At 36.8% G+C, this 26,379-nt stretch overlaps 2 protein-coding genes across 5 annotated transcripts in view; one reads left to right on the top strand and one right to left on the bottom strand.

Annotated features, from left to right (window-relative positions):
- The window catches only part of LOC138327508 (phosphatidylinositol 3,4,5-trisphosphate 3-phosphatase TPTE2-like), a 39,166-nt gene extending 36,155 nt beyond the window's left edge, over positions 1 to 3,011 (bottom strand). Inside the window, exons 1-3 of one of the 4 annotated variants that reach the window (XM_069273658.1) lie at positions 2,899 to 3,011; positions 1,774 to 2,003; positions 667 to 867 (exon numbers count right to left, since the gene is read on the bottom strand). In XM_069273658.1, coding sequence (XP_069129759.1) covers positions 667 to 867; positions 1,774 to 1,991 — 419 coding nt within the window. In that variant the 5' untranslated portion in view covers positions 1,992 to 2,003; positions 2,899 to 3,011. Of the gene's footprint in view, positions 1 to 666; positions 868 to 1,773; positions 2,004 to 2,749 lie in introns of all 4 variants that reach the window. The other 3 variants (XM_069273657.1, XM_069273659.1, XM_069273660.1) reach the window with 3 other exon arrangements.
- An 89-nt stretch (positions 3,012 to 3,100) lies between these two features.
- LOC138327506 (uncharacterized) lies at positions 3,101 to 26,189 on the top strand. Its single transcript, XM_069273654.1, has 11 exons — positions 3,101 to 3,571; positions 6,221 to 6,375; positions 9,923 to 10,102; positions 10,571 to 10,765; positions 11,451 to 11,573; positions 12,066 to 12,132; positions 12,688 to 12,863; positions 14,576 to 14,694; positions 15,055 to 16,614; positions 18,466 to 18,597; positions 21,443 to 26,189. The coding sequence occupies exons 1-11, from the start codon at positions 3,181 to 3,183 to the stop codon at positions 21,657 to 21,659; spliced, it is 3,315 nt and encodes a 1,104-aa protein (XP_069129755.1). The 5' UTR covers positions 3,101 to 3,180; the 3' UTR covers positions 21,660 to 26,189.
- The last annotated feature ends 190 nt before the right edge of the window (positions 26,190 to 26,379 follow it).

Raw genomic sequence — 26,379 nt, 5'->3', positions numbered from 1 at the left:
AACACGCATTCTAGATATAATCGTGCTTATTTTTGTGAGTTTACTCATAAAAATGTAGTATTACATTATACAGTTTTTAATACACAGAAATTTACATAATATGCTATCTTAATCTCAGTCCAGACTGATCCGGACATCATTTTGATATATCTATCAAAATTGGACTGATTGTCTAATCTAAAGTTCGATAAATGCTTGTTTGAATGTCTGAAATGGAGTAAATGGAATGTTTTGAAACTGAAAATATCTACATCATAAAGCTAGAATAACCATTTATTCGAAAAACTCATATTGTAGATCTATAAACGTATATGTATAAATGCTGTATACATGTATAGTACTAGGCATACCTAGGTGTATCCATGGACTACTCTGACATCACAAGACCACGTGACCGCCTAGCTCATTACCTCTGAACTGCAGTCAACACTACCCGTAAATCACGACCAAAACCAACCGATAGCGCTAAAAGCTAGACGATTCGTTGGGTGGGACTTGATTTTTCATTCATCTAAAGCAATATCCTGACGTATCATAAAAAAAAAATTTAGGCTGCACAAATCCTTTAAGATAAGTGGATACTCAGAGCCTGTATGGGGGACAAGATTTAAATTACACATAAAAAATAAATAGGCCTTTACTGTATACAGCAGGACTTTAACTTACTCTTGGTAGAAGATACGTGCTGCCACCTCCAGGAGGAAATAACTGATGATACAGTGAGAAACAATCTCCAGACCACTGTTGGCATTGTCAGTGTCAGCTAAACCGATAATGGTTAAGATGAAATCCAGCAGGATCAGAAGCACAGTCACTATACGGAAAATCACATGCTCGATGACTGCCTTGAATTGGGACTGGATAAATCTGATGAGGAAAAATAACAGAATCATCTATGATATTGATGTGGGCCATAGACTTGATAACGGTAAAAATGTATGCCTATATATATAATTGTTCCCCCTTAAGGATATTTTCCAGCTGGTCATAAGGACAGGTTGACATTAAAAGTTACTGGTCCTTACAAAGTTAAAATTCATACTTGTAGTTTATATACAAATGTACTAGCAAAGTAATAGTTTTACTAACAAAAAAATCCACATATCTGTTTTAGTTTTGTGCGCTCTCAACAAATTTGACTGAAAATTATAAACCATGCAGATATTATGAAATTTAGTTTTGTACAGTCTGATCGTCAACCTTTCTACAATGCTACTGCTATTTTTGTTTTGTATATCTTTAGTACTCTATCAGAACTAGACGAAAAAAGTTGCCGATCAAAGGACCAGTTGCATGGCAAAAATTGTCTGCCCTTAAAGATGCTCCACCGCTGACAAATGGTATTTTTTCACTATCAAAAACATGAGCAAACGATTTAGTAATGGTGTAAAGTAAGTAACTTTTGTAACTGAAGAGAAATACTAAATCGTCTGCTCATGTTTTTGATAGTGAAAAAATGTCATTTATCAGCAGTGGAGCATCTTTAAGCTACTGTGAAATTGCCGATCACTGGTAGATGGACAGACGTTAATTTGGAATGCTGTGTATGCTATCATTTCACATAACATTGAAATAATTTTCTTACTCAAAATCTACATCTTAATACATTGATCAACAAGTGTTTAACACTTAATTTCCATTAGAAATAAATACAGTATATTCTTTTAGGGTATTAATTGTGAAGTAATTTTAGAGGATTTGTCTATGATACTATCTAACCAGATTGACATTCAATTAATTGATTTGTAGCTCTGACCACAATTATGTATATACTTTATTCCAGTAAGTTCAGTCTTCATAGCAGGATCCTCAATGTATTCCAATCCAGCTTTGTTTTCAGAATCATAGAATTTCACTTGTCTGCCATCATCCTTGTCATCCACTTGTATATGAGTGTCTTTAATATCTTGGCCTTCCACCGTGGTGACATCAATTTCAGCTGCTCCTTCCGGCTCCCCACGGTCAGACCCAAACCGTTCATAGTTACTCATGATGGCAAACACCTATAAAACATCATGATGTATACATGTGCAAAATATGTACATTTGTACATGTAAATGACTTGTTTAAACTATAATATGATTTTCAAAACAGCATTTTACTTATTAGAGTAATAAAGACTACTAGACTAGGATATGAACTGGGAAATTATCGTAAGGACAAATTTGATATCATGTTATAAAGTTCAGCAATAAGAACAAATAATATTTCAACTTAAAAGAAAACATGCACACTTCCGCTTTTGAATACATGTATGATTTTTGAAATAAAAAAAGAAGTCTAATTTCTCCTTTTCATGTTTTTAAAAATCATTTTTAAGCAGCTTTAAACTACTTTATCTGAAAAAGTGTATTGTATTTATTTTCTTTGTTTACTTTTATTTTATTTTCTTTTGCTAATTGATATTCTATATTATTCATTTTATGTGTCTTGATATAAATTAAAAGGATGCAGACTGACTTAAAAATTCAACAATTTGAATAGACTTTGTATAACATATGGTTAGGAGTACATATTTGTTCCATATATATGCATTGTAGCCTTAGCCTATGTTATTCACTTTACTAAATTTCAAAGACCCTAATTTTAGCTACTATTCATATGACGACTTATTATAGGCCCTATATTGTCAGTTTATCAATGAAACACTGTTTTGTGTGTAGAAGACATCTTGTTCAATTTATATTAAAGCATTTTACACATGTGAGATTTTATGACAACCCTCCAAAAGTTGTTGTTGTGAACACACTTGAAAATGATCAAAAGAAAAAGGGGGTGTTTCTCAACTCTCCAAAAAAGCGTCTGCTTCACACCGTGAACGGTGCCGAATGAATCCGTGTTTACACAATAACGTATTAATTTTTACGCAAAATACATAAAACAAAAGTTAGTATAAACCTTATCAAACAGCTGAAACTTCTTTTAGAAACTTTCCACTGAAGTTCGGGACTTCACATCGCCAGAGGCAACTGTCCTCACGTTTTTCGTTTTCGTCCCTCAACTCTGTATCTCGTAACAATGTAACGAGACATTTCATTGGATGACGTTTAACAGTGAACTAATCAGAAAACCGTTAACGAAACAAGTTTGGTAGTAAAGAGGCGGAAGTGGCGAAAATGAGATGAAAATATCAGGCGAGGGGATTCTCGTTAGGTTAGTTACGTCGGCTAACTAAAAATAATGGAGGACATTTTAGATCAAGTGAAAAAACTTAGTGCAGACGATCTCAGGACGCAACTGAAAGAATATGGGGAGAGTGTCGGACCGATCCTACCTACGACGATTGCATTATTTCAAAAACGTTTGGCAAGAAAAATCCTTGCATCCCAACAAACAACAAATTCGAGAACACCTGAAGACAGTGGACAGATTTCGTCGTCTAATGAGAATAATGTAGACAAAAGCAATGATGAATGCGTCGAAGCCGCTAACAGTCAATCTGGTGCACCAATGTCAAATGGTTTGCCTACAAGTTCGACAGAGGGTGAAAAATCCCAGGACTGTGATTTGGAAGCATCAAGTTTTTATGGAGTCAGTTTACCTGATGCTTTCCAGAAGGATGATATAGAAGGTGAAACCCTACACCACTGATAACGATAATTATTCTAATTGTGATGGTACTTTCATTGTCGGGCTATAGCTATACAATAGAGTGTTCAGTAACCTAATTATTTTAAAGATATTTATTGATTTTTCCCCAGCTTATCTATGTTGACAATCCGAGGTATTGCTTCAGTCATAAAAGCCAGTCTAAGTAAATTGGATGTGTTTATATCTGAAACATAAAAAAAAATATGAAAAATCATGGCCAAATTAAATCCTAAATGCATTATTTTATTGTTTAGTCAAAAATCATAATAGTTGTTACTTGTAGACTAATGAATTAAAGGGAATGTTCATGGTGACAATGAGTCATGTTATAGAAATACATGCCTATGTACAGTGATCATGAATCATTACCTTAAAGCAACCACGAACACGGCTCCAAATAAGATCTTTGGTCTATTATAATATTGATGGTCAATCTCAACACAATTTGACTAGATGTAAACACCATTTAACTTTAAAACAAAAGGCTTTTTTCTTTATCCATGGAGGCTTTTTTCTTTATCCATGGAGTGGCCTTTGATTAACTCTTTATAGACAGGTTGTACTGAATTTGATGACATATGGAAATAATTGAGAGAGAAAAACTGTTAGATGTGTTGTCTGCCTTGGATTATGCTGGTTGAAAATATTTTTTTTTTTGCATCAATTTTAAAGCTAATAAATGCCACTTCAAAGCTAATGGTAATTACTTTAATATTTCATATTAAATAATTTGACACAATATATGAAGTTATAATTATATTATTTATGAACTGAAGAAGGACAGTGGGAAATACACATTCCTGTATTGAATGCCCCAACCAGGATTCAAAAATGGGTCTAGATCTCTGGTGTGAAAATCCACAACTCTGTAATCAATGGATCATCAGCTAAGTCACTACTGCAGTACCAATCTGCTCCTTTTACACTACTCCCCCTGTTTTCCTTAAAATTCCCTAAATCTCAGCAGAGACTCAAACCATGTTAATAAATTGATTATTTAGTCGAGTGCCCCAACCAGGGACTGAACCCAAGTCTCCAGCTACAGCTAAAGGCTCTATCAACTGTGTCATACAAGCCTATTAAAGTTAGCCATATGCATGTTGTACAATCTAAAATAGATGTAACATCAATATCCCCTAATTAAATTCTTTCATTTAATGAAAAAAAAAACCTTTTTGAGAAAAAGGAATCAAGTTAAGGTTGGATCAATATATATATCCAATATACAGCTGGTACAAATCGGTTATCATTACTTAAACATGTTTTAATTATATTGTATATATTAACAACTTAACTTACATTTTTGTTAAAATTCAGAAATTCTTGTCCATATAAATTTATTCTAAGATATCATTCAAGTAAGAGTATTTCAATCGGAAGGAAGTATCAAAAATCTGTGTTCCCTCGATACACCAGAAATGCCTTTTCATAGTTAATGATTATATGCAAAGTGACAGAGTTTAACACAAATAGTCATATCTAGACGATAATGTCAAGTGGGGAAATCAATTCCAAACATTTTGCCAGATTACAGGAGTTTTCATCAAAATTGTAGTGCATTTGAATTGACAATATGTAAAATTATGTCTCATATCATTTTTAGCTCACCTGCCCCGAAGGGCCGGTGAGCTTATGTCATGACGTGGCGTCCGTCGTACGTTCGTCAACATTTTCTTTAAATCGCTACTAGTCATAGAGTTCTGCATGGATTGTAACCAAATTTGGCCACAAACATCCTTGGGGGAAGGAAACAGAACTTGTATAAATTTTGGCTCTGACCCCCGGGGGCAGGAGGGGCGGGGCCAAATAGGGAAAATAAAGGTAAATCCTATAAAACGCTACTTGTCCTAGAGTTCTGCATGGATTGTAACCAAATTTGGCCACAAACATCCTTGGGGGAAGGGGAACAGAACTTGGATAAATTTTGGCTCTGACCCCCTGGGGGCAGGAGCTTAAGGGGCGGGGCCCAATAGGGGAAATAGAGGTAAATCCTATAGATTGCTACTTGTCCTAGAGTTCTGCATGGTTTGTAACCAAATTTGGTCACAAACATCCTTGGGGGAAGGGGAACAGAACTTGTATAAATTTTGGCCCTGACCCCCTGGGGGCAGGAGGGGCGGGGCCTAATAGGGGAAATAGAGGTAAATCCTATAAATCGCTACTTGTCCTAGAGTTCTGCATGGATTGTAACTAAATTTGGCCACAAACATCCTTGGGGGAAGGGGAACAGAACTTGTATAAATTTTGGCTCTTACCCCCCCGGGGGCAGGAGGGGCGGGGCCCAATAAGGGAAATAGAGGTAAATCCTGTAAATCGCTAATAGTCATATAGTCCTGCTTGGATTTTAACCAAATTTGGCCCAGAAACATCCTTGGGGTTAACAGAATTTGTATAAATTTTGGCTTTGAACCCCTGGAGCAGAAAGAGTGGGACCCAATAGGGGAATTAGAGGTAAATATTCAAATTCCTTCAGAAAAGAAACAATGAACTTGTATTCAGAACATTCCTACGCATTACAAACCAGGTGAGCGATACAGGCCCTCTGGGCCTCTTGTTGATCAATACCAAGCCCTAATGTGCAGCAGTAGTATTTTTACGTATATAATCATAACACTGTTTCTATTTGCAGATAAATGCTTCGTCTTCACGGATAAAGATTTAGCCTTAAAAACAGTTAAGAAATACACTGGAGCACGTTTTAAAGTATTCAAATCAAAGTCGGAAGCAGATGAATTTTCCTTAAATTCTGCTGATGTCAATTCACCTTGGAAAAAAGAACCAAAGGTATTAAATTTTGTGTGAATTAGTATTTCTGATTATTTAATTAAACCACAATTCTGAGAGGAAAACAGTTTTAATTTGATATACCAGAAATATTTGAAATTTTTGTAATTTGTTGTGTACAGAATTAAAAATTGAATTACATATCTATGCAAGTATAATGAATCCTGCAACCAAATTATTACAAGATTTTGATTATACAAATTGTTTTTAATTTATTTATAATTACTTCTTATTGTGATAGTTTAACCATGGCATCTTGATAAGTTGTCAATTGCAAGGTCATTGTTGAATTTTGAATTGTTTCAATAACATAAGATATAGTTAAAATCTAATGAAAAATACATGCTTCGAGTATGTTTGTGTTATAAGGTTTAGATTCTCATTCAAGGTTTAACTGCATTATCAATTAATTTTGATTCATGATGATCATTACTCATCAAAATGTTTTTAGCTCACCTGGTCCGAAGGACCGAGGTGAGCTTATGGGATACCGCAGCGTCCGGCGTCCGTCGTCCGTCGTCCGGCGTCCGGCGTCCGTCGTCCGTCGTCCGTCAACAATCGACTTCTTCTCCATAACCGCTGGTCGGATTTCAACAAAATTTGACTGGTAGCATCCTTATGGGCTACTAACTAAAAATTGTACAAATGAAGGGGCTGACCCCCAGGGGGCTGAGGGGCGGGGTCAAAAGGGGTCAATTTGGCTATTTCCATATAAACGACTTCTTCTCTGAAACCAAGCATGGGATAGCACCCATAATGCAATGGTAGCATCCTTATAGGGTGGGGATTCAAAATTGTACAAATGATGGGGCTGACCCCCCAGGGGGCTGAGGGGCGGGGCCAAAAGGGGTCAATTTGACTATTTCCATATAAACGACTTCTTCTCTGAAACCAAGCATGGGATAGCACCCATAATGCAATGGTAGCATCCTTATAGGGTGGGGATTCAAAATTGTACAAATGATGGGGCTGACCCCCCGGGGGCCTAAGGGGCGGGGTCAAAAGGAGTCAATTTGGCTATTTCCATATAAACGACTTCTTCTCTGAAACCAAGCATGGGATAGCACCCATAATGCAATGGTAGCATCCTTATAGGGTGGGGATTCAAAATTGTACAAATGATGGGGCTGACCCCCTGGGGGCCTGAGGGGCGGGGTCAAAAGGGGTCAATTTAGCTATTTCCATATAAACGACTTCTTCTCTGAAACCAAGCATGGGATAGCACCCATAATGCAATGGTAGCATCCTTATAGGGTGGGGATTCAAAATTATTCAAATGATAGGGCTGACCCCCCGGGGGCCTGAGGGGTGGGGTCCAAAGGGGTCAATTTGACTATTTCCATATAAACAACTTCTTCTCTGAAACCAAACATGGGATAGCACCCATAATGCAATGGTAGCATCCTTATAGGGTGGGGATTCAAAATTGTACAAATGATGGGGCTGACCCCCCCGGGGGTCTGAGGGGCGGGGTCAAAAGGGGTCAATTTGGCTATTTCCATATAAACGACTTCTTCTCTGAAATCAAGCATGAGATAGCACTCATAATGCAATGGTAGTATCGTTATAGGGTGGGGATTCAAAATTGTACAAATGATGGGGCTGACCCCCCCCGAGGGTCTAAGGGGCGGGGTCAAAAGGGGTCAATTTGGCTATTTCCATATAAACGACTTCTTCTCTGAAACCAAGCATGGGATAGCACTCATAATGCAATGGTAGTATCCTTATAGGGTGGGGATTCAAAATTGTACAAATGATGGGGCTGACCCCCCGGGGGCCTGAGGGGCGGGGTCAAAAGGGGTCAATTTGGCTATTTCCATATAAACGACTTCTTCTCTGAAACCATGCATGGGATAGCACCCATAATGCAATGGTAGCATCCTTATAGGGTGGGGATTCAAAATTGTACAAATGATGGGGCTGACCCCCCGGGGGCCTGAGGGGCGGGGTCAAAAGGGGTCAATTTGGCTATTTCCATATAAACGACTTCTTCTCTGAAACCAAGCATGGGATAGCACCCATAATGCAATGGTAGCATCCTTATAGGGTGGGGATTCAAAATTGTAAAAAAAAAAGGGGCTGACCCCCCGGGGGCCTGAGGGGCGGGGTCAAAAGGGGTCAATTTGGCTATTTCCATATAAACGACTTCTTCTCTGAAACCAAACATGGGATAGCACCCATAATGCAATGGTAGCATCCTTATAGGGTGGGGATTCAAAATTGTACAAATGATGGGGCTGACCCCCGGGGGGCCTGAGGGGCGGGGTCAAAAGGGGTCAATTTGGCTATTTCCATATAAACGACTTCTTCTCTGAAACCAAGCATGGGATAGCACCCATAATGCAATGGTAGCATCCTTATAGGGTGGGGATTCAAAATTGTACAAATGATGGGGCTGACCCCCCGGGGGCCTAAGGGGCGGGGTCAAAAGGGGTCAATTTGGCTATTTCCATATAAACGACTTCTTCTCTGAAACCAAGCATGGGATAGCACCCATAATGCAATGGTAGTATCCTTATAGGGTGGGGATTCAAAATTGTACAAATGATAGGGCTGACCCCCGGGGGGCCTGAGGGGCGGGGTCAAAAGGGGTCAATTTGGCTATTTCCATATAAACGACTTCTTCTCTGAAACCAAGCATGAGACAGCACTCATAATGCAATGGTAGAATCGTTATAGGGTGGGGATTCAAAATTGTACAAAATGATGAGGCTGACCCCCCGGGGGCCTGAAGGGTGGGGTCAAAAGGGGTCAATTTGGCTATTTCCATATAAATGACTTCTTGTCTGCAACTAAGCATGGGATAGCACCCATAATGCAATGGTAGCATCCTTATAGGGTGGGTATTCCAAATTGTGCAAATGATAGGACTGACCCCCCGGGGGGCCTGAGGGGCGTGGTCAAAAGTGGTCAATTTCCATATAAATGACTTCTTCTCTGCAACTTAACATGGGATTACGCTCATAATGCAATGGTTACATCCTTAAAGGGTTTGGATTCAAAATTTTGCAAATGAAGGGGCTGACCCCCCGGGGGCCTGAAGGGTGGGGTCAAAAGGGGTCAATTTAGCTATTTCCATATAAACGACTTCTTCTCTGCACCTAAGCATGGAAGAGCACTCATAATGCAATGGTAGCATCCTTACAGGGTTGGAATATGAAATTGTACAAATGATAGGGCTGATCCCCGGGGCCTTAGACGGCAATAGATGCGGGGTCAAAAGGTCAATTAGGCTACTATTTTCATATAAATTACTTTGTCTCTGAACCTATGTATTGGATAGCATATTTTTATGGTAGCAATAGCATCATTTTATGGTTGTGATTAAAAATTAAACTTTTGGAGTCAATTTTGCTAATTTTTCTAATGATTGTCAGTCTTTGTGATAATTACTAAAAAAAAACCAGGTGAGCGATACAGGCCCTCTGGGCCTCTTGTTTAAGAAAAGTGGGTACTGTTAACGTTGTAACTTTGCTTACTATCTTTTCCAACATTTCATGTAGCCGCTTGGTTTCAGTTTATATGTATTGTAATTCTTTCCTAAAAGGCTACCAGTGAGACCTCTGGAGTAAGTGTGGAAAGCTGTCCCTACAAAGCTCCGAAGATACAAGAGTTAACTGCCCTTAGAAAGAAGATAGAGCAGGGAGAATGTCGAGTGGTAGAAAACATGTTCTGGGAAAACCCTCGCATGCTGATCAGCAGTGGTGATACCCCTGTCATTTTACAGGTAATGGAGAAGTCCTCTTTCTAGGTGATAACGGGCCATTCCAAGCCCATTCAAATTCTCCAGGTATTGCAGGAGACTTAGCAATTTATGATTGATTAATTTACTTATTTTGTTTGAGTTATGGCCCTTTGTACAAAAATGAAATTATCAAAACAAACTTGATTCTGTGTGTTAAGTTTAGAAAAAATGTTAATAGATTCATGACAAGTGACAAAGATATGTCAATATATATTGATAATTGTGTAAACACATTGAGTTTTGTTGACATGAGCTGAAGATCGAATTGATTAGATAAAATTTGAATACACGTATATCCCATGCAAATGTTTCAGTGATATCCCTCTGTCAGTTCTTCCTATGGCTATAAGTTATTGTAACCAAGTCCTATCCCTTAGCCTTTTGTTCTGATTTCTTATAGCAGTTGGACCATTTATAGTTACCTCTATTTGTTCTGTTTTGACATTTTAGGAGAGTGCCCGTTACAATGCTCTCCATGTGGCAGCCAAGAGTAACCAACCAGCTATGTGTCAGCTGATCTTGGACACCTTGGAGGATCCAAACTTAATTGATAAGCTTTACGCACACACCAAAGAAACCCAGCAGACAAGGACAAACAGGATCAACTTCATTGTAGACTTATACCTCAACACTCCAGACAAAGGGGTAGGTCACATCTACAACTGTCACATGGCTTGATTTATCTTTGAAGTTTTACATATTTAACCATTTACTCCCGAACATTCACAATGAACTGTTTAAGTCTTTAAATTCTAAGAGTTTAAATGTGTTTTTACGTATGAATGAGTTAAACATTGCACTATGGTTTATTATATTGGAACAGTTTCTCAGTATTGCATAAAAAAAACCACCACAATATCTTTGATATTGAGATTTCGTTTGCAACTCCATTATGCTGTTTTATGGTCTGGACTGCTCAAGACAAAAGTTTGCTTTGGTTGAAATAATTCATTCATTCATTCATTCATTCATTCATTCATTCATTCATTCATTCATTCATTCATTCATTCATTCATTCATTCATTCATTCATTCATTCATTCATTCATTCATTCATTCATTCATTCATTCATTCAATTTATTCATTCATTTATTTCTTTATTCTTCCAAATTGGATTTTTTCTTACATTGTAGTGTTAGGTCAAAATTGGTAGCTTTTACATAGTTTCAGTATTTAAATATTTTTGCTGTTAACTTCATGGAATCTATAGTAAAACATCACCAATGACATAGTTGTATATACTTTTCATGTAAAGAGTGAAGCAATATGTTATTATAACATACAGTGATTACAACTTCAATCTCTCAATTTGTTCTCTCTGTAATTTCAGAGTTGTGAGTCGCCATTACACTTTGCCTGTAAGTTTGGACACAAGGATTGTGTATCTGTGATTGTGTCTCACCCCAAAGTTGACAGATTCTTCCGTAACAACAACGGACAAACTGCTTCTGATGTAAGTATTGGTCCTGCATGACTACAATATGTTGATTAAATACATCTTCGCATACTTGGTAATTGTAAAATTTCAGTGCTTATAAATATAATTGAAGGCATGTAATATCAGTGTTGTAAATGTCTTTTAAAAAAAATCTGTGAGTTTGATGAGGATCATAAAATATACCGTATTTGATCTAATTAGCGTCCGTGTCCCTGTATGCGCGCCACCTCCTTTTTGAGGGCTCAATTTCAATTGCATGGGCATAAATAAAGACCAAAACTACACAAAACTGATTAGGTTTACAATTATTTCATCTTATTAAGCACCTTTTCATTTGTTTATTTTTGTAAATGCCCAGGGTGTTATTGGGTCGAATACAGTAATAACCCATCGATATATTGTCCAAGCTAAAGTCTTTTGATTTCTGATAGATTTTGAAATAATTCATGTGCTATTTTTTGACAGTCTGATAGATTTTGAATTAATTGATGTGATATTTTTTGACAGGTGATTTGCAGTAGATGTACAAACCCAGATGAAACTTTGAAGGATGAAATAAAGGAACTATTAGAAGGTATAATTGTTCTGTTTGACCTGGAATTGCTTACACAAAACTTCTCAATACGACTCATCATGAAATGTCCACATCTTTGTCTCAATTCTGGAGAATCTTTAAAATTTGACTTCAAAAAAGAAATCTTGTCTCAGTTTGACATCAGGCTCAGTTGAGATAGTCTGCCTGAAGTCTGAAAGGAGATAAAAATTTGTATTCAGAATGGAGCATTCCGTGAACTTTTAAATACTTGCGAGTGAAAGAATAACTAGTAAGGTAATTAATCTGTTTTGCTTATTTCTATATCAGAAATTGACAAAAATTAGTATCAAAGGGATGATCTTGAAATTTTCTCCCTGCAAAATTTAATATACAGTATATATAGCCACACAAGACACAAGGAACCTGATTTTTGAAAAGATGTGAACCTGTGTATATTCCATAGTAATCTGCTCTCACTACAAAAAAAACCAAAAAACAATGTATACATACATGATACATCTTTGTGCCCGGAGAAAACTTTTACACGCCATTTGGGCACCTGGTGATCCATGTAAAATGTATGTTTGTCTTCAGGTCAGTATTATGTGCCGCTGGTCAGGTCTGAAGATAATACTACACAGCCTGTGATTGGTCCACCCTGGTCACCTGACAGTAAAAATCCGGCCATGAATGTTCCTTTTTCGTCATGGAGCCCTAAGGATCCATTGATGGCCGTTAAGGCATGTGCCGGACCTATGACCCCTTCAAGGGTATGTAAATATGATGGCAAGACAGAAATTAAAACATCATGGCATTTATTGACAAAATGAAATACATTTAGTGCTCTAAGGATATTGTCTTGCTCATTATATGTCCTTTGATCAAGAGCATATAGATCTTGTACATTTTGTACTTTTATTACTCAATTATGCAAATGGTATAATCAGTGCACCAATTTTATATTAGGATGGTTTTTTAGCCCACCATAAACAGATGGTGGGCTATTCAAATCGCTTTTTGTCTGTGGTCCGTCGTCCGTCCGTCCTTCCGTCCGTTAACAATTCTTGTTACCGCTATTTTTCAGAAAGTACTGAAGGGATGTTTCTCAAATTTCATATGTAGGTTCCCCTAGGGCCCTAGTTGTGCATATTGTATTTTGGGACCAATCAGTCAACAAAATGGCCGTCAGGCAGCCATCTTGGATTTTGATAGTTAAAGTTTGTTACCGCTATTTCTCAGAATGTACTGAAGGGATCTTTCTCAAATTTCACATGTAAGTTCCCCTAGGGGCCTAGTTGTGCATATTGCATTTTGGGACCAATCGGTTAACAAGATGGCCGACAGGCAGCCATCTTGGATTTTGACAATTGAAGTTTGTTACCACTATTTCTCAGAAAGTACTGAAGGGATCTGTCTCAAATTGCATGTGCAGGTTCCCCTAGGGGCCTAGTTGTGCATATTTCATTTTAGGACCGATCGATGAACAAGATGGCGACAGGCGCGATCTAGGATTTTGACCGGAACTTTGTTAACAGCTATTTCTCAGAAAGTAGGGGCCGCGTGTGGCCCGAGTGGATAAGATGTTCCCGACATATTACCACAAGCCCTCCACCTCTGGGATTTTTCGAATTCCCATGTGGAGGCAATTGAACTTTGTTACAGCTATTTCTCAGAAAGTACTGAAGGGATCTGTCTCAAATTGCATGTGCAGATTCCCTTAGGGGTCCAGTTGTGCATATTGCATTTTGGGACCGATTGATTAACAAGATGGCCGACAGGCCGCCATCTTGGATTTTTATAGTTAAAGCTTGTTACCACTATTTGTCAGAAAGTACTGAAGGAATCTGTATCAAATTGCATGTGCAGGTTCCCCTAGGGGTCTAGTTGTGCATATTGCATTTTCAGACCCTTCGGGGAACAAGATGGCCGACAGAACGCCATCTTGGATTTTGACAATTGAAGTTTTTTTCCGCTAAGTCTAATAATGTACTAAAGGGATCTGTCTCAAGTTGTATGTGCAGGTTCTTCTAGGGGTCTAGATGTTCATATTGCATTTTAGGACCAATCGGTGAACAAGATGGCGTACAGGTAGCCATCAAGGATTTTGATAATTAAAGTTTGTGACTGTTATATATCTCAGAAAGCAGTCAAAGGATCTTTCTGAAATTTCATGTGTGGTAATATGTAGTAAAAGCTTGAAAAGCAGAGAAAAGATCCCTCTTTCCTTTGTCAGACAATGATCGTTCTTAAGTGGGCGCCAAGATCCCTCTGGGATCTCTTGTTATGTATCTGAAGTTTGGAAGGCAGAAATGTTTTATATGTACACTGTGAAAGCTGACTATACATACCCACAAGTGCCATTCAAATAACCAATTTTATATAAGGGGCCATTGGAATACCTTTCCATTATGGAAGTTTCATTCGTTGTTAGTTCCAACATTGTTCATATAGTTCACATAAATCTCAATTGTACATGTTACAGGCGGAACAGTTCCACAAACAATGGACCACCCCTCCCAGTGGAAGTCCGGATTACATCCGCAGGAAGTTTGTTATAACACGGCGTGAGGACAGCGACAAAGGCATGGAACGGCTTGGACGGTCAGTATTCAATTTATAGTTATGAGAAAGATTTTCATATGCTAAGTTAACATTGATGATATGTTCATTTCATCTGTGGCACAAGACAAGATAATTAATCTACAGGATGTTAGTATAACAAATTTTCAATTGAAAAGAACTTCCCTGACTAGTCTTTTTCATTACTCCTACAAAATAGTGACATTCACATTGGATTCAAGAAGTGTCAATGCTAACAAAAAAAATGTTAACATTGCTACATTTTATTGTTCTGAAATACTTGTAATTTGGTTCAGATAATATTAGGACAAAGGTAAACAATTCATAGTAATTTGAAATGTCCAATATGCATATGCTATTTAAACCTTTTCTTTAACACAGAGACTTGGCACACCAAATGCAGGTTCCTTGGCTTGAGTACTGGGAGTTTTTACAGACGTATGCCGACCTTTCTTCAGAAGATGGACTAGACCTTCTCGAGGAATATTTCCAGAAACAAAGAATTGCTCTGTGTATTGCTGATGGGATAGAGAAACTTGACCAATTGGCTATGAGCCATGTTAGTGGAACAGGAAATGACATTGGAATAAGCCAGTATAGCAACTTTTCATGGAATCTCTTGGCATTGAGAGAAGAAGTTGAAAAAGACTTAGAAAGCTCTAATAGAGAAAATGATTTTGACTCCATCGATTTAGATGAAGAAGTGTTTAACTCTCCGAAAAGGGAACCTCATATTCAGAATGGCGGTGCATGTAAACTTGAAAACGGTGTCACCAATGGAACGCCACCTTCTATGAGAAGTTCTTTTCTCCGTAACAACCAGAACCTGTATAGTACTCCTGTTGGTGGGGACAGCTACGGATATGGACGAGCAGGTCTCCTTAATCGGTCAATGGAACGAAGTGACTTAATGTTCCAGTCCACTGACAGTATAACAGGAAGTGGTAGTCCTATTTCCTGTTTGTCTGCTTTGTTTGCCAAGCTGTCTCTCCTGGATCGGTCACGCTCCTCTCCCAGAGGAATCTCTAAGTTTGTATCGTGTACCTCTTGTATGGGGAATCGTTCCCAGTACATTGCCTCCCCAGGTGATTATCCAATGGACGCCTCATATATGTCAACCAAACCCTACTCTAAAGTTCCGTACTTTAAGGAGGCTAATGACACATATAATGAACACATTGCCGCCCATGAAGCCGGAGAAGTCAGTAATCAAAACAATGCCCCAGTTAGTGTTTGGAAACGGCCACCTCTTACAAAACTCGAACGTGAGGCACTTGAATCAGAAAAATTGAAGGAGTCCACAGCTGCAAATTCTGATATGAACTGGAGAAGCAACAAACAACCTTCACTTGGTTCTGAAAGTGACCCTGACCCATCTCTGCTGACTCAGTGTTCAGAATTAGAGGATGGCATAAATGAATTGACTAACAATTTTAAGAAGAAAATAGATGTGAAGGATCAAGAAAATGCTGTTGACCCTTCAGAGGACGGATCCAGTATTGATTGGCAGAACGCCACTAATAGACTCAATGTCACATTAGAAATGGACAGAGATAAAATTTCAGGCATTGTGTTCGAATCATTATTTGAAACTTTGAATGAGAGGAAGAATTTAGAGAACGTGAGTAATTACAGGTCTGCTCCTGTTATAACAAGACAAGACATTGTTGTAGACTTGAAAGGGGAACAATTGTTAAAAAGTGACACGATTGTCGCTGATGTTGCTGTGATACCGTTCCACTGTAGTGTAGCAGAGATGCACCTTTTCAATGACATTCCATTCAAGGTCATCCACGATGACATTGAGATGGACAAGGGTATAGATATGGAGGCTAGTTTGCCAGCTATTATTGATGTGAAGTTTAATTTCATTGGACGTGATGTCACACAGGCACTGGCTATTGGTAATAGTCTCAAGTCAAAGATGTTCTTCATTCATGGGTAAGTTAAGAGATAAGATCTAACTAGATATGGAAATGATAAGCATATTCATAGATGCATTTTGATAAATACCGGTATCAGTGATTTTTCTCCTTATATAACTGGGGTCGGTAAACGACCCCATTCCCAATGCCAAATCCCGCTATTTTTTTCCCAATTACAATAAAAAATTCCAAAATCAAATTGCTGAAAACCAAATACATTTGGAAATCTCTCCTCCCATTTAATCTAAAAAAAAACTAATCAGAAACTGTTGTGATTGTCGTCACCCTTTGATAAATTGACTCAGTTTACTGTTTTACAATATCTAATCATCTATAATACCATGTTCAGTAATGTGAAATTTTTTCCCAACACTGCTCTTCTTGCGATTAAAAATTCCCAATTTTTTACAAAAACATTTTTCCCAATAAACCCTGAAAAATCACTGAGTATACAATTCATTTTGGTTAAGTTACCATAATGATTCCATGATCATGAGAATCATTATTCCTCAGTGAAATGGTCAGGATATAGTTACAACATGTATGCGAATGTAAAGGTGACCATAGAGAAATAAAAACCAATCATATATAGAGAATAACTGAAGGGTAGGACATATTATTATGGTTCTTGGGTGTTAGAAAATTATTGTTAATCAAAGAAAAATGATTCGTTGACATGTACCATCTGAAATTAATTTCTTATATTTTTAGGTCACCTGAGACTCTCAAGTGACCTATTCTAATCACCTTTTGTCCGTCGTCGTTCGTCGTATGGCGATAAACAATTTACTTTTTCGACTTCTTCTCCAAAACTACTGAACCAAATATGTTGAAATTTTGCAGAAACCTTCCATAGCCTAAGGTCAACTAAAATTGTGAATTATATGCTCCCAGCCCCCCAGGGGCCTGAGGGGTGAGGCCAAAGGGGTCAAATAGGCTAAAACTTCAAAAATCTTCTTCTGAAATTCCAGAAATAGTAGAATCAAATACTCTTCATAGATTAAAAGGTCTTGAGGTCCTTTACAAAAATTGTGAATTATATGACCCTGGGGTCTCACGTTCCCCCTGGGGAGGGGGGTCAAGTTTACTATAGTTTATATAGAGAAAACATATTTTTGAGCATTATTTGGTCATGTGTAATAGGAAATGAGTCAAACTTTGTTAGAATTATTAGCCTGAGATAGTATTTTAACATCATATCCATATTGGTCCTGGCTGACCCCCAGGGGCCAGAGGGTGGGGCCAAAATTGGTCAAAATGGCTAAAATTTCAAAAGTCTCCTTCTGAATTTACAAATTTGATGGATCCAAATACTCTTAATAGATTGGAAGGTCTTTTTATGGCCCTTTACAAAAATTGTGAATTTCATGACCCTGGCATCTTAGACTTTCCCCTGATTAGGGGTCAAATCTATTTTAATTGATATTGGAAAAATACATTTATGAGCATTATTTGCTTAATTTTCAATAGGTCAAACTTGGTTAGAATTATTACCCTGTGATAGCATTTTAGCATCATATCCATATTGGTCCTGGCCAACCTCCAGGGGTAGATGGGTGGGGCCAAAAGGGGTCAAACTGACTAAAATAAGAGGAAAAAAATCTTCTGAATTCACAGATTTGATGGAACCAGATACTCTTCATAGATTGAAAAGTCAGTTATAAAATCACTGACTGGTTTTCAAGGGCCTGGTGGGCCAATAGATAGTGTTTTTGTGTCTTTGTTTCATTCTGTATCTTAACTCAGGTGACCGCTAAGGCCCATGGGCCTCTTGTTTGAAATGTAAATTCACTTTGTATATTTCATGCATTTTGCAGCCTCACAATGACATAACTACATGTTACAATTGTTATATTGTCTATACTAGGTATCGCCCCACCAAGGCTGACCTTGATGCCTATAGGGCCATGGAAGGAGCTCCTGTGGACACTGACCGCTACCCAACAGTTCACAAATGGAGAATACAAACTCTGTCCTATGCTACAGATTCTACTTTCAGGTAAATAAAAGATGTATAACTGACAATGTGATACAGTTAAATCTCATCAACCCAAACTTGTACACACAAATTCAAAGGGTTGTTGGTTAACAAAGTTTTACTGTAATTTCAACAATTTTGAATTCTTGACTGAACATGTATTACGATATGAATGGTCAAAGAGGATATTTATAGCTTAATCAGAAGTTTCAACTATAACCTATGGTAATTTTAGAGTTTGTATTTTCCCATATCTGGAAGTCAAATTTCAAAAATCAACTCTAAATAAATTTTCTGGGAGCACTTCCTGTCACAACACACTTACTTGAAAAATTATTTGGACCATTTTTGCTATCAATGCAACAACTTCATTTTCAAAATGCTTAGCCTGAAATTACTGGCAATTTTAAAATATAAAGTTGATTTAAAATTGAAATTACATTCTTTTTGAAACATCTGATAATTACGCTCCCTGTTTATGCCCTGTACTGATTTAAAGCTGACAATGCAAGTTAAAAAATATCCTTTTGAGATTAAAAAAAAATATTGCAGATGTTGTTTTTTTTCAAAATATTGCTGAGACAGCCCCTTGTGTTACTAAAGACGGGCAGACACCATTTTGTTTGAACTCTGCTTGGATACAATACGCCTACCGACCCCTATATAAAGTGCGTGAATGCACACACTTACACTCAGTCACGTACATATACACCTATACTGTGTATCATCTACTAAAACATAAACAAACCCGTTACCTGTAAATATGTTACATGTCAACTCCTCTAAGCTGTCATTCAAATGTATTACAAATTGAAGTTTTCGCACAAATGAATCGAAATCCTAATAATAATCTGTCCACATATCTCCACGTATAATATCGTACCTGATGTACTCGACCGGCCACGTGCAGTGACCACCCGTCCCGAACTAGTGACGCTTCCATATATAAACTACCGAAGCACACGCGTGTACATGTGCGTGTAATATCTAATATATATATTGAAGTGTTTTATTAGCTCGTATTTCACATGTTTTGGGATCTAGCTGACAAAATTACTTCAATGAAACCTTGTCAAGTGAGTGCAGTGTTTATTTTTAGTTTGACAATGTTATCTGCTATTAGAATTTCCTAGTTTGTTTACGTTGTAATCAAAATGGATCTCGCACATGGAAAGAAGGTATGGAGAAGGTATGGGTTCATCCATTATTTTTTATTTAACTGTATAGATCTACATATGTTTCTTAGAAACTTAATTTGAGAAAACATTGACCGTGTTAACCATTTTATTCTTATGACACGGCCTCAGATTACAAGTAAATACGTCTTGAGTATATAGTATAGTAGATCTAGAGCCGGTCAGGTGTTAGTTGTTACACCTTGAACAGCGAGCATTCGACTGATTGCATTTGTGTGTGTTTCACATGCTTTATATATAGGGTCGGTACCCGGTGTTGTATCCAAGCAGAGTTAAAACAAAATGGTAACTGCTAGTCCTTAGAAATGCAAGGGGTTGTCTCAGAAACAAATTAAAAAAAAAAACATTGAATTTTTTTAAAAATCTCAAATGCTTACTTTTTAACTTGCATTGTCAGCTTTAAGATAAAAAAACTTTTAATGGAAAAGAAAGACAAGCAACCAACTATCTTGGTACTCACTCTCACTTACACAATAAACTAATTTTATTACGGGGGCGGGGAGTGGCGGGGGGCTAGGTGTTGCAGCTGTTGCCAAAAATGAAAACATAACACTCTCCAACATTACTACTAGCCCTCCACCTGTGGGGAGTTTGAAACCCTCCTGGGGCAGTTGGAAGCAGGTATTGAGTATTTGACTCTGGTTTTTCCCCTAGTTCTGCTTTCATACCTCCTAAAACATGTCCTTAATTGACTATAATAGAAGGATAAAAAAGTAAAGGGAACCAATAAAATCGCTTTCACTTTTCATTAACGCACGTGGATAATGATGTGTACGCAGTAAGATTTAGTACAGATGACAATAGTACACAGACTACCTGGAACATTCCCTGGAAACAGGCAGGAAATATAACACATCAGCAGGAAATCATCATGTGATTTATACATACTAACTGTACATTCATTCAAAAATAATTCACTCTATATATGTACATTTTATAGTTACTAGTCCTTAGTATAGATCTGATACACTAGCAGTACAACTGTACTTAATAACATCATAAACAATTACAGTTATAACACATACACTGTAATAATTTGGTATTAGAAATGACAAAGTAGATGGACAAAGCTAGATAACTAATTAATATGATGTAATAAAAGTTAACAAGATTTTCAAACCAAAATAATTGCTATATTTCATTTGTAAAGCTGACATCTGAGGCTCCATAGGTTGGGTTAGATTGGTTTAACATCCTATTAACAGCCAAAGCCATTTAAGGAAGTTTATAGGTGGAGGAAAGCTGGAGTACCCAGAGAAAACTACCAAGAGCAAATAGTACCAGGAAACTACTGCATTCAGGATTCAAACTTGTGACCCAGAGGTGGAGAGCTTGTGGTATTATATGTCAGGATATGTTAACTACTACAGGTATCAGACATAATACCAATATAGCCCTCTACTGCTCTGAGCAAGTTGATATTTTTCCCTGTGTACTCTTGACATACAATTCGGGGGATTCTATGCCAAAAAAACATCGCATCAGAAATATCTTTATATGACCATGGCATCCAATAGATGTAAGACAGATCAATAAACCAAAGTATACAATGCAATAGATTGAACTCAATATTTTTCATCTTCTGTAGTCTCAGAACAATAAAAGATAATTGGATGATTGTTAAATATCCTGTGTTAGTATTATTAGTATATTTTATTTCTTATTTCTAGTTGGCAGAGTCCAGCGAAGGCGAGAAAGCAGTCCAATCTTTCTTCAAGTTTCCCTCTTGGTTCAGCAAGACCCCAGGGAGACAGTCCAATCACATTCAGTCCTGTAGCTCCGCGGAGTCCAAGACATTCCATGTCCTCAAGTCTCACTATGCCCAACATTCGGACACAATTGTTCTCACCAGGAGGGCCGAAGAACCGCTGGTCAATGATCAACTGATTCCCTAACCTTTGACCTCTATGTATGGATATTTCGGAAAACCTGGTTAAGTTGACTCATACCAACTAAGCTTACATATTTGACTTACATATTTGGATTTTAACCAATGGGAAGTGCATGATATTAAGAACTGGCAGGGAAAATTGAATCTGATGACAAGGAATACAGCTGATGTGATTCTAGTGGTTTTTTTTGTATTTACAGAAATGCTTAAGTTTTAACTCTGAACAAGCTTTCCTATAATGGGTGTATTCTACACAGCTTCAGTAATAGGTTGACAAATATACTCAAAAGTCTTTGTCTACATGGGATAGTCTATATATAGTTGATAAGCTTTTCACAATTTTAAAGAAACCTTTAAGCAGTTTTAAAATTCACTATCTGGCTTTGAAAATACAATGTATAAAAATATGTATGGTAATTTATTCCTTTCTCAATTTCAAGGTTCAAATTCGGCAACCATATATGAATGTCCCCAAAAATATCCTGCCTGCAAAAATAACTGGCTACCATACACTAGCTAGTATACAGTATTTAGATGTTATATATGGCTTAAGGTCATGTCCACATCCTATTTTCCTCTTTTCTGTAGGGACAGCTAATTGCTATATCTAATAATAGTGTATGTGTATGGTTGTGTGTACTGGTTCATTTACACAAATACAACTGAGCGCTGCCGGACAGAAATATTGAGCGATGAGTGTTTTGAGGATAATGACAATCGGGACATACAAAAAATGTACTGCTTTTATGATGGAGACTTGTGTTTATAAATGATGTGTGTGCAAATGAAATAATGATTTTATTTTATTTCAAGATTTTATTTTTACGTTTCATCAAGCAACAAAGATTGAAAGTCTTTTCAAAATATTGCAGAACATGATTTTGAACCCAATGTAATTTTGGGTGGTTTTTTTTTAGTTACTATACCTACATGTTTGATGTTCTACATAAAAATGGAATTTTTGGTACACTGTATAAGTGCTGGACCACACAATGTATTGCAGTATTCAATTTAACAGTGTTTATATAATAAATGTCAGATAAAGTGGAGAACAAATCAGGATCTTACAAGAATTCTATTCATTCTATGTGTTCATTGGAGGCGTGTTTGACACAAGTGAGCTTTATTTTCATTCAAATCCAATCATGTGAGGTAGGTCTCCAAATTATATGATTATATGTTTAACTTTAAAATAATAGGATGTAGCTGTTTGTAAGCTTGTTAGATGAAAGTACTGTATATCATAAACTTGAACTGTATGTGAAATATTTAAATTTTGAAGAATGTTGATTGCTATAAGTTGTAAACTGAGATAGACATGTATACTGTACTGTAAGCTTAGAATGTACCGGCGATGTGACTGTGAATGTTAAGTTGCTGATATTGTATTGAAAGTGGACTGTGGGATGCAAGCCGAAATGATGCAGAATTTTAAGCTTTATCGTGAAAACTTGCTGTATAAGCCAGAAGTGAGTGGATGCATATGTATGAACCACAGTAGAAAGGATTTGTAGCCAGAAGTGGATGAATTTGTCGTTAGTTTGAAGTGGGAAGATTGGAAAGCTGAATGACTATTGTATAATTGTGATGTGGATTATATTTCTACAAACTGATCTGACAGCTACTTACTGAAGGATTGTATGTGTAAAGATGTAGATTTTTCATTTAGAGCAACTTCAGGCTCCAGGATCATGAAGAAGTCTTAAGACTTACTCTTAGTAAGTTTAGACTTAATCGATCATTAATAACATAAGGACAAAAAAATAATATGTCTGTTTAGGGTTACATTGGCAAAATAAATAGGGTCGGTTGGTCGGAATGTTTTTTGTAGTTTTTTTTAGTGTCTTTCACTCTAAAATAATGGCTGGAACCGGAATTGATATCGAAATCACGACTTTTAACAACAACAAAAATTTCGTAGAAATGTGGGAAAAAAATAGGGTTGGGGGTAACAAATAAGGGTCGGTCGGGTAAGTCTAAACAGACATATTTTTTTGTTTGGCCTAACTTTATGTAATGTTGTATTTCAATTTCATGATCCTGAGGCCTGGTGAATGTTAATTAAGTCAGCATTACTTTGGTATGTTGTTGTACACAGTGCTAAAAGTACTCAGTATCAATTTGTTGCTTTTGCTTCAAAAATCTTGATTCCCTGTTTCAATGATTACCACGTAATTCTTTAAACCAACATCAAATTGATATTGTTTTGCCTTGTAGATGAACAATTTACCACCAGTAGATATATACACGGTAAAGTGGTCTTGTCAATCACAGTCTGCTGACATCAATAATTATCACATCAAGAATTAATCTAAATGTAATGACATGAAGTTAAAAAAAAAATCTTTTTCTTTTTCAACAAACTGTTATTAACATGATACAGTTGCATTTATTAAATCATGATAAATTTTATTTACAATATGAAAATAATAGTTTCATACAATAAACTGAATCTCATATTCTCAACTGACATATAAATGAAATTTTAGAATTCTCTTGTTTTGTGGTAGAATATCAAACCAGAATTTACATGGAATTTAGAACTTGATGTCACTGTAAATTTAGTAATTGTTGGGAGTTACTTTTGGTATTGCAGTACTTAACCTATTATTTCTAAGATTGATGCACCTTTACAAATACCTCTTAAAAACAAAATAACATAATTAATATAAATAGGGTGCACTTTTACTGCATAATAACCCTTCTGGTGGTATGGTAAATCCCCTCTGATGTATAGTATAATCAAGTCTTTCTGTAGTTTATTGTTCCTTTGTCAGATCAGTGTTTGAAATTGATTAATATGCTAAAGCTAAAACTTGTTGCCTTCATGAGTATTTATTGTAAGAAACATTACAGTAAATTTTGGTAGAAGTGGCCTCCATATAATCAAAAGTCATTAGTTCAATGAGTGTTGTTGTTTTCATTCTCCTTGTACTGTGAATCTCATCACATTCTAATTGATCAGAATCAATTATTTTCTTTTGACCAAGTTGTGTTCATGCTGTTATGAATTATACAGTGAAGTGTTGTGAAACTCTTTGTGCAATATGTGATATTAATTAATTTATATCTAGCCACATGTACTAGATAAGCAGGTAGCTAGTTTTATTTGTTGAACATACCATATTTGACCCAATTAGCACAAAGGGGACTCCTTAGAACAAAATAGGAGGAAATATGGAGAAGCTCTAATTGGTAAGCAAAACAGGAAGAGCAGAGCTACTGTTCTCGGTGAGTGTAATCTGTTGTAATTTGTGGTGTTAAAGGAGATTAGCACTGGGACTACTTAACGTTGTGATATACAGTCAAACCTGTCTTTAACAGCCACCTTAATATATGGTCACCTGCCTAGAGCGGTGAATCTACGGCCCTCCATTTCAAAAACATAATAGGTGTACAACTCTTTTGACCTGTTTTGTGCAGGCAGCAGCCACTGAAATGATGTCCTGTTAACGATCGCTTACTGAAAACAATTATTAAGTTGTTTAGAATTTACTCTCAATTGTTATGTGACTACACTATACATTTATTGCCCTGACGGTAGGGAGACATGATGCTTTGTTTACTCAAGGCATGTCATATTTCCCGAGGGCGCAGCCCGAGGGAAATATGACTTGCCGCAGGTAAACTAAGCGCCATGTCTCCCTACCGACAGGGCAATAAATTGTTTATTATACCAAACAAATAAAGTTTTCTCGCGCTAGTATACAATTCTAACGTAATGGCTACAGAAGAAAGTAGACTCTAAGTTGTTTGCCCAAAACACTGTTGTCATGTTGGGCTAATGTTATAGTTTTTGTTAAATCAGAAGTTAGACCTATCGTATCTTTCAGCCCAAATCAACTCCCTTTAGCACGATACATCATATAAACATTACATCAAGTGTAATTGTGTTATCTGTATCCTTTATTATACAAATATTAATACATTTTCTCGGACGAAAGCGTCGTCTGTTATCCATTGTTTGTTATCGGAATACCTCGGAGAGTTCCGTTACACGAATGACAACTCTTGCTAAACGTACGAGGGACTCCGCATGGGGGAAACATGATTTTTGAACCGTTCAGCGGGATACACAATGTTTTGTCGCCCTCACACGTGACGTCTCTCGACCAATCAGCAACTGTGACTCATCGTTGATGTATAATAATTCTTTTTATACTTGCAGTCTTTCAAGATAGTCCCAGTTAATTGAAATTATTTTTTTCATAATATGATGTATCTTCTTATAAGTAATATGATCACAGACTGCACTCGACACTTCAGCAGTCATTTTTTGTTACTCCCTTGTGTGGTGGCTAATACAGGTTTGACGGTATGTTAGAAATGAGGAGTGAAATGGGAGACACTTCAAGGGAGATGGATGCTTATTGGGGAGAATAAGGTATGCATTGTGTATATGTCAGCAATCTTTCTGTTTTTAGTGATATTTGAAACAATCTTCAGTTTTAGAATTCTTTTGATTATAATGCAATATTATGTATCTTGGATTCAAACTGTCAAATAAACTACACTTATGCATTTTAGTTTTTAGAGTTTTTAGTTCATCTGCTCAAATAACAAAAACTTCTAAATAACTACGTTAATAGGTTTGATATACAGCTCTTGTCAATCTATATATAAGCTGCAAGCAAGAAACATTGAAGAGCAAACTATGTTGGAACAGTTTTTATTTTCAAACTGTCTATTTTTCCCTTGTTCACAAGAGACAGTTGC

Source organism: Argopecten irradians, chromosome 7 (genome assembly GCF_041381155.1).
Source record: "Argopecten irradians isolate NY chromosome 7, Ai_NY, whole genome shotgun sequence".
Classification (NCBI taxonomy): Eukaryota; Metazoa; Mollusca; class Bivalvia; order Pectinida; family Pectinidae; genus Argopecten; species Argopecten irradians.
Note: the sequence above shows the minus strand (reverse complement) of the source record. Positions and strands in the feature narration are given on the sequence as shown.